This window comes from Mus pahari, chromosome 18 (genome assembly GCF_900095145.1).
Source record: "Mus pahari chromosome 18, PAHARI_EIJ_v1.1, whole genome shotgun sequence".
Lineage (NCBI taxonomy): Eukaryota > Metazoa > Chordata > Mammalia > Rodentia > Muridae > Mus > Mus pahari.
The window spans coordinates 32,412,169-32,421,912 of NC_034607.1; the positions used below are offsets into that span (position 1 = coordinate 32,412,169).

The following is a 9,744-nucleotide window of genomic DNA, read 5'->3' on the forward strand; positions in this document are numbered from 1 at the left end:
CCTGCCTCTGCCTCCCGAGTGCTGGGATTAAAGGCGTGCGCCACCATCTTCAGCCCAGTTGTCTTGTTGATGCCAAACCTGTCATCTCACAATACAGAGGCGGAAACTCAAACTCCGAGGCCCTCTGACCCAAACTCACCTCTTAGTGTTATCCCCATTGCCTGTCATTTCCACTACAAACTAAACAACTGCTCCATCATGTCCCTTTCCTCAGCGGGGGGTCTTTAGAGGCTCTGAACGCACGCCTCCCGTTGTATTTGTCTCTCTGTGCTTTGTGGCCACTCTGAAGATGCAGCTTGGCTCGCTTACGCTTATGTCACACCCTTTCTGCCAGGATGCTCCACCTTGCTGCAGGCTCAGAAGCAGTTTTGCCAAAATAAATCTCCCCTCAAGTTGTACCTCTCAAGGATTTGTCATGGCAACGAAAGTATAAGTAACATCCTTGTTTCTGCAGGCCTCAGGTTTTTGGGTTTTTTTTGATAACCCAAGTCTCACACCCACCTCCCCGGGGAGAACTGGTAGGAGAGAGGAGAAACTATAGGCCAGGTCATCTGGAAACAAGTTACATCTGAGCTGGAGAGATGGCTCAGCGGATAACAGCACTGGCTGCTCCTTCAGATGACCCAGGTTCAGTTCCCAGAACCCACATGGCAGCTCACAACTGTCTGTCACTCCAGTTCTAGAGGATCCACTGCATCAAGGACATCACAGGAAGACCAATGGAGCCAACTAACCTGGACCCTTGGGGGCTTCCAGAGACTGAGCCACCAACCAAAGAGTGAGCATGGGCTATACCTAAGCCCCCTGTACATATGGAGCAGATGAGCAAGTTGGCCTTCACATGGGTTCCCCAAACAACTGGAGAAGGGGCTGTCCCTGAACCTGTTGCCTGCCTGCCTGCCTGCCTGCCTGCCTGCCTGTAGATCCCACACCCCTTGTCTGGTCTCAGTGGGGGGAGGATGATGTGCCAGAGGAGGGCTTCCCCTTCTAAGGGGAATAGGGGAAGGACTTACATGAGTGGATATTGGAAGGAGAGGAAGGGCTGATATTGGGTTGTAAAGTGAATTAATAAGCGGACTGGAGAGATGGCTCAACAGTTAAGAGCACTGATTGCTCTTCCAGAGGTCCTGAATTCAATTCCCAGCAACCACATGGTGACTCACAACCATCTTTAATGGGATCCAATGCCCTCTTCTCATGTGCCGGAAAACAGCTACAGTGTACTCATCCATAAAATAAATAAACCCTCTTTTAAAGAATGAGTAAATAAATAAATTTAATTTTAAAAAGTAAAAAATATTATAATAATAATAATAATAATAATAATAATAATAATAATATGCACACTCGAGCTGCAGCAGAGACCCCAGCATCCTGGGATGACTGCCAAGCAGTAACTGTGGAGTAGCACTGGCCTCAGCCCATGAGATGTGTGTGGCACCCATGACAGAGCTGGAGAAATGGAGCCCTTCCGAGCTGAGCTTTTTGTACTGTTGGACTTTGGTTTTATTTTGACTTGCTTATAACTGTGCCATGATTCATCCCTCTTGAAGATTGTAGGAAATTTTCTAAGTTATTTTTTTATTTTATAGCCCACAGTTGAGACACTTTGTTTTTTTAAGAGACTGAATGTTTTAGAAAAACTTGAGACCGGATGTTTTAAAGAGACTGAACTTTTAACGTGTTTGACATTTTTTTTAAGACTTTGGTAATCCTAGAGGTTTCAGAGTTTAATATTGTGATATTAATATTAACGTGCCATCTTGGAGACAAATAAGGAAGAAACAGTTCTAGTTGAATGGTGACATGCTTGCGTATCAAGTTGACAAAAGGTCAGTCGCGCTGGCTAGTTTTCTGTCAACTTGATACAAGCAAGAGTCATTTGGGAAGAGGAACTCTCAATTGAGGAAAAGTCTCCATAAGATTGGCCTATAGGCAACTCTGGGGGTCTGCCTTCATTAGTAATTGAACCTGGGCAGACGGTTCTGGGGTGTACAAGAAAGCAGGCTGAGAAGGGCTTAAAGGACAAACCAGTAAGCAGCACCCTCCATGGCCTCTGCTTCAGTTCCAGCCTCCAGGTTCTGGCCCTGACTTCCCTCAGTGATGGAGTATGACCTGGAGTTAGAAGAGGACATTAACCCTTTTCTCCCCATGCCCCTTTTAGTTTTATCACAGCAGTTGAAACCCTAAGTAAGGCATCTTAGTTAGGGTTTTACTGCTGTGAACAGACACCATGACCAAGGCAAGTCTTATAAAGGACAACATTTAATTGGCTCTGGCTTACAGGTTCAGAGGTTCAGTCCAGCATCATCGAGGTGGGAGTATGGCGGCATCCAGGCTGCACGGTACAGGAGGAGCTGAGAGTTCTACATCTTCATCTGAAGATTGCTAGTGGAAGACTGACTACCAGGCAGTTAGGATCAGAGTCATAAGCCCATGCCCACAGTGACACACCTACTCCAACAAGGCCACACCTAATAGTACCATGCCCTGCGCCAAGCATATACAAACCATCACATAAGACAACAGCCTCAGTTGCAGTGGAGACCCCAGGATGTTGGAGCTGTCAGGGCCAGGGAAAGATGACCTAGGACAGCAAAGGGTTATATGTGCAACCAACCTAAGCCTATGAAACGAGCTATTTATCACACAGATGGCAGACCTGGAGAAGCAAAGTTGCCCAAGCCTTTTGGGACCCAGGATATCATGAGCGAATTCCAGATTTTGAACTACAGAACATGGATTTTGGTTTAGCTTTTTTGTTTGTTTTGATTTTTAAGACATAGCTTTGGCTGTCCTGGAACTCACTACGCAGGCCAGGCTGGGCTCAAATTCACAGAGATCTACCTGCCTCTGCCTCCTGAGCATTGGATTAAGGGAATGTGTCATGTGTCACCAGACCATGCTTTAGTCTTAGTATGTTTCTTCTTTTTTTTTTTGTTTTTTGTTTTTTGTTTTTTGTTTTTTTAAGACAGGGTTTCTCTGTGTAGCCCTGGCTGTCCTGGAACTCACTCTGTAGACCAGGCTGGCCTCGAACTCAGAAATCTGCCTGCCTCTGCCTCCAAAGTGCTGAGTATGTTTCTTCTTATGCCTTGGTTCTTCCATTCGGAGATAAGAAGTATTTACTCCTTGAGTTTACACTTCTTTTCTTTCTTTTTTTTCATTGTACAGGAGCACACAGATTAGAGATTTTGGATTTGTTTAAAAAGACAATAATGGATTGACCTGTCCCCCCAAATCCCTTTCTTCCCTCAATTGCCTTTGGTCAGAGTGTTTTTTATCGCAGCAACACAATGGAACTAGCACAGGGCGATAAGGAGAGAGGCCAGTAGTGGCGTGACTGTCGATTATCTCCCTAAACAAGAGGACACATGAAGAATAAGCTGCTTGAAGAGGTCTTGTTCTGAGTACCTGTTGAGGCAAAGTGCTGCACCAGCTCTTCCGGCACCATCCATGGTAGAGCAGAGCGGTCACTCAACAGGCAGCAAACATAGCTGTGTGCACCCAAAGTGGTACCCATAGCCCATCTCGATGGTGTGGTGTTGGCCTTGTCTCCTGATGTGCTGGGAGATAATGGGGGCTAAGGGAGATACGACAGAGGCTGGGGGAAAAAAAAGGAATCTAGCTGCTCTCTCTGCTCAGAGAGGATCTGTGCAAGCCCTGCTTGGATAGGAAAGAAGAACCGCAAATTCCACCCCAATACAACCTCTCTCCCACTGGCCATGCCACGTGTCTGCCGTTTGCAATTTCACATCCCTGCATTCTTTGTACCAACAGCTGACGCAGTCAGAGGGCCAGTGCTACTGTTTGGGGGAACCCTACAGACAGGAGAACAATAAGCCAGATCTTCTTTGTTTCCCAGGATATCCAGCTGTGAGTATTTTGTTCTATGGAAACAGCAAACAGCCTGATGGATAGTTATAGTGTGGAGTTGGAATTGTCACCTGAGGCACTGAGAGATAATGGGGGTTAAGGGAGATATTTAGATAAATAGTTGCTTATTCTAACTTAGGGTCATATGCATTCATTCCAGTTAACTCCCAACAAATCACGGGAGCTTATCAAACGCTTTCGATATCAGGGAGCTCAATACATCCCAGAGCAATCCACTTGACATCACATGGCTCCGATTGCTGTACTTGGAGGTAGAACCCTGTGCGCCCTGTGGGTCCTAATGACCCCCTTGCAATCATGAAGCCCTAACCTCTTCACAAGCTCTGCGCACATCTATACTCCCACAGCCTGGATGTCTCACAAAATCCTGGGGGGGGGGGGGGGGAACCCCCCGGCTCCCTTTTTTTTTTTTTTTTTTTTTTTTAAAGCTTTATTTATTTATTATATGTAATTACACTGTAGCTATCTTCAGACACTCCAGAAGAGGGCGTCAGATCTTGTTACAGATGGTTATGAGCCACCATGTGGTTGCTGGGATTTGAACTCAGGACCTCTGGAAGAGCAGTCGGGTGCTCTTACCCACTGAGCCATCTTACCAGCCCTGCACTCTTACTACTACTCCCTTGGCTGCTGAGGAAGTAGCAGAAGTCTCTCAACTGTTGTCAAGACAACCAAAGCACAAACACAAATCTCTTTGGGATCCCATCAGGAAGCGGTTTTTTTAGCATACATGCCCAAAATAAATAGGCTACTCCTCCCCTCCTCTTCGCTCTGTCTCCTGCTCTTGCCACATGGCGGTAAGCGCTAAAAATGCGATCTGGGAAGCTTTCCACCTTTGAGGTTAGGACAACTGCTACAATATTTTTTTTTTCATGTTTGAAAAATGTACATTGGGTGGTGGTGTTTTTAAAGTGTCCTGTTTCATAATACTAGTTCAGATTCCATGGTGCGACGGCCTGGCACATGACTGACAAAGTTGAGACCTACTGGGTATCCGCTGACCTCTGCCTGGTGCAGTCCAGCATGCTAACTCTCCATGGCTAGCTTCCACAGTGTGCCCACTGACCCCCCCCCCCCAGGGGAGAGCATTCACAAGGCTGCGCTGCGCTGTCCCCGTGTGGCATAAAAGGAGAAAACCCATACGCGTATAACAGGTAGAAAACAAAAACCCTTAAGGTTCTTGAGCCCTTGACTTTGTAAGATCACTACCATCGCTACCATCCCACAGGCCAATGCTAATCCCACCATGGAGCACTCTTCAAAAGAAACAGAGTCAGACACACCAAGTACGCAGTAGGAGCTCCAAGGTTCTAGGCAAGGTTCCTAGGGACACGTAAAGAGACGGTGCCATCTGGCCTGCTCTCACTTTACCTGACACAATGACCCTGATGCCAGAAGATAAAGCCTCCAAGCCAAAGGCAGGAGCTTGGGACTATAGCAAAGAGTCATCGGCAGGGATCCAGCCTAAAAAACAGCCTGTGCCTTGAGCAGGAAGCCTGTCTTCCAACAAGTGACCAAGCGCAAAGACTAGCCACCAAGCCTCTCCAGCAAGGGTAAGCCTTTGCTATGCGGTAAATACACTCTGCCACCTTCTAGGCAACTGAGGGAAACGCTGGCAGGGTATAGATCATACTAAGGCTTCAGGGTTGTGTAGCATAGCTTTAAAACAAAACAGGAAGCCTAGTGCCAGCTACGTGCTCTATGTCACCCTGAGCAGATACACCTGACCATGACAACAGGGGCCTAGGATTTCTGCTAAAATCCTAAAAGGACCATAGGGCTCATCATGAACTCTATCATCAGACCCAGGGGATCTCTCAAATCCAGACAGTACACCAAGGCCATGAGCCTCATTTAGAGGCCATCTTAGACATATAGCCAGCTTATTTAGACAGGTAGCTAGAGATGCATGCACCCTATCACACTGTCACTCTGGCCCAGAAAAAGACCACCTAAGAGAAGCCCAGGAGCCTAAGGACTAGTGCTCATTATGGACAAGCTCACTTGCTCTTTGAAATAATGTATCTTCTATCCTTGGTAACACTAAAATGTGTAGCTAGCTACCTTCAAAGCAGAGTACTGCTGATGTGGCATGATATGAATAATATTTCAAAACTTACAGAAATTTCTTCTTTCTCTGTTACAGCATCCTCCACCCACTGGTTCAAATTCCCATCGGTAGGGCCATTATAAAGAGAGTAAAATCAAAATAAGGCACCTGTACCGCCTCTAGGAAGCCTGTGGAGATCGTTGTTTGTGGAGATGGAGAGAAAAAGAAGAGCTTCTCTAGTCACCTCATCTCATCCAGGCTTCTCCAGCGTCATCAGAGACCAGCAAGAAATGGTCACACACACACACACACACACACACACACACACACACCACACACCACACATACATACACACCACACACACCACACCACACACACACAAACACACACCACACATACATACACACTACANCACACACACCACACACCACACATACATACACACCACACACACCACACCACACACACACAAACACACACCACACATACATACACACTACACACACATACACACCACACACCACACCACACCACACACACACAAACACACACCACACATACCACACACACCACACCACAACACACACACACAAACACACACCACACATACATACACACCACACACACCACACACACATACACATCACACACACCACACCACACACAGTCACATACACACCACACACATACATACACACACACCACACACCACACACATACATATACACCACATACATACATTCATACCACACACACATACACACCACACACATACATACACACCACATACACACATACACACCACACAAACATACACACCACACACACACATACACACCACACACATACACCACATACACACATACACACACATACACACTACACACACATACACACTACACACACATACACACCACACACATACATATACCACACACACACACACACACACCATAAGAGACCATCCAGTACCAGTTCTCTGCCTTCAAAGAGAAGGGAATGATATGTCCAGTCTACAATTAAACCACTCATTCAGCCCTTCCACGCCCTGGGGCAGAAGACAGGCCAGGCCAGGCCTCCTGACTCCTGGTTCTGAATCCTCCCCACCCTTGTCACTGTCCCGATAGGACACTGAAACTAAAAATTAAAGGTGATGTCATTGGGACCGTGCCTGTGCACCTAGGTGGATTGCAAAGGAGGAGGTGTAATTCACCTCCTCCAGCCAGAAATGTTTTCTGTTTCAACGGTCCCCATAGCTAACTGTGACAGGCCCCTCGCACCAACGCTTCCTCTTCTTTGGGGCCTGCCATTCCTTTGAAATCTTCAAAGGCCTTTCTCCCGCGGGATGCCTAGGTCTGGACTACTGGACAGCCCCGCAGATAGGAAACTTGCTCCTATGACACCTAAAGTTCAAAGAAGAGAGAACTCCAGGAGCAGCATCTTGCCCAGCATCCTGGGTGAGGAGCCCTGGGGAGGCCTTGCTTGACACTGAAGAGGAAGAAAAGGTTCTTGTCAGAAGCCCTTGGATTCTCCACTAACCACTAGCTAGGGGGAAGTACGAGGGCAGTGTGGGGGTCAGTTCCTAACACTTCCTTCCATCAAAAGATCCGAAGGGGCCCAGGGGAAATCGCAAGCCCCTGGTGCACTGGATTCTAATCCACAATCATCGCCTGTATTCACCTCCACAACCATCCTGATTAGCATTTCTTTGAGTAGAATGAATGTGGCCCTACTCTTTTATTTAGGAAATACTTTTCCTTTCAGTGCCAGATTTGCCAACTTCGAGGGCGGTATGCCCAGTGCTAATGCCAAAGACTACAGAAGACTGCAGAAAACATGGCTTATAACATTAGCTCTTATTTGGGAAGACTTCCGGAATTCGTTGTAGGTAGCCCCAAGGAAATGACCCCCAAACACTGAATCCCCTGGAGGGCAGTTTTCAAGGAACAGCGCAGTGTGCCGGAGTTTGTCAGTCTGGCCCTCCAGTCTCAGGGTTTGGATGTTGTTTCTTTCTTTGTTTCTGACTGCTTTTATATTTCTTGGGACTAAGATACATTTTGGAAGAGGAAGGGTGTTGGGGGCAGGCGTTTCTCATCCTGCTTCATTTTCATCCACTGCACGGAAAGTGTGCTGAACACACAGTTCATACAGAGTTTGCTCTTAATGCTTCGCAGTCGGGCCAAAACCCTGGTTCTCCCACCCTTGCTTGGAAGGATTGGTTTGTTGGTTTGTTTTCGGAGAGAATAAAGCAATTACCATCGCTACTCCCTACCCACCCCCGCAGGAGGCAGAGGAAAACCAGTGCCTCCGCAGAGTAACTTAAACACTCCTCGGGGAGAGAGCCACCAGTGGCAGAGGCAAGAGCCCTAGGGGCCCAGGGGCTGCATGACCCGCTGTCGTCTGGTCCTCAACAATCCCCCCCCACCTCCCACTCCTCCACCCCGCCCTGCCTGACCAGCAGCCTGGCGAGCCCTAAGGTTGCCAGATACCCAGCCACAGATGCAGTGATTGATCAGAGGCGCTCGGGAGAATCTGGCCCGGAGCGAAGACAGCTGGTGCGGGGCGCGGGATGGAGCGCGCGGGACCCAGGGAAGCGCGCCGGAGGCGGGCAGCGCAGAGACAAAGGCGCGCAAAAGCCGGGATCCCCGTAGAATGGGCCCAGGACTCACCCCGAGAAGACACACTTTGAGCTCCCGTATCGCCATCATGTGCTCTGGGTCGGGCCGGGCCGGGGCTCAGCAGCATCGTCCGGGCCGCACCGCGCCCAGCCTGCGTCCAGTCGTCTCAGGACTCTCGCCGGCCACGGGGCGGAACCGCCGAGGCGGCTATTTCTGGGCCTCGGCCTCCGCTGTCGGTCACGTGCTGCCGGCCGGCTCCTCCCGACGCGTCTAGTCTAGCCTAGCCGGCGGGCTTCGGCTCCGCCCGGGCCCCGGTCCGCCCGGTGACCACCCAACATCCGACTTGTGGGCAGATCGTCCCCTCCCGTAGTCAGCTCTGAGCCCGGTCGGGCATCACTTGCCCTGGGAGACCTGGACACACGACCCGTCGCGTCATAAAGAGCCATTGGTACAGTTTATGCTGTTGGCTGTGGTCCCAAGGAAGCACTTCAAAGTCCCTGGGTAGTCCCACCATGAAGTGTCTCTGACCTCCAGATGCAAGAAACATGGGCGAGGGACCGGGATGAGGGGAGAAAAGGGTTAACTTGTCCCTTCTAATACCCAGGCTTCAAATCTCTTCCTCCCCACACTTCGCTTTACTCTGCATGCATTTTTTTCTGTATGCGGCAAAGGATGACTCAAGGATGATTCGAGAAGCAGCCAGTTGTTTCGGCTTCCAAAACTGGGAGCACCAGGGCCTGGGAAAAGAGAGGTGCACTCTGGAGAGGAAGCCCCCTTTCTCCACGTGGAAAATCCTACAGCTATGTGGGCAGGAGCCCAGCCACAAGTACAGCCACAACTGGGGTCGGGGGGTGGGGGGGAGGCTGGCAACCCTTCTGCAGACTCCTCTACTAGGAAACTGAGGCTACGTGCAGCTTCACACAGAGGGGCCATGCCCTCTGGTCTTTATATGGTCCGGTGTGCCTCCAGTCTGCCTGCGATGACTTCATTTGTTGCTGTGTAGAAATGACAGCTCTTTAAGGATAATCTAAATTTACTGGTACTACTAATTGTAAGCATGTGTTTTAAACAACAACACTGGCTGTGGCTCAGTTGGGAAGAGTGCTTGCCCAGCGTGCCTGGGTTTGAACCCCTGCCCAGCAGGCATGATGACTCTCAGAAGGATTGATCCAGGCAACCTG

At 49.1% G+C, this 9,744-nt stretch overlaps 1 protein-coding gene across 1 annotated transcript in view; it reads right to left on the reverse strand.

Moving 5' to 3' along the window:
- Window positions 1-8,859, reverse strand: part of Rab31 (RAB31, member RAS oncogene family) — a 112,469-nt gene extending 103,610 nt beyond the window's left edge. Inside the window, exon 1 of the mRNA XM_021217767.2 lies at window positions 8,615-8,859. Coding sequence (XP_021073426.1) covers window positions 8,615-8,653 — 39 coding nt within the window. The 5' untranslated portion in view covers window positions 8,654-8,859. The remainder of the gene's footprint in view (window positions 1-8,614) is intronic.
- Between the last annotated feature and the right edge of the window lie 885 nt (window positions 8,860-9,744).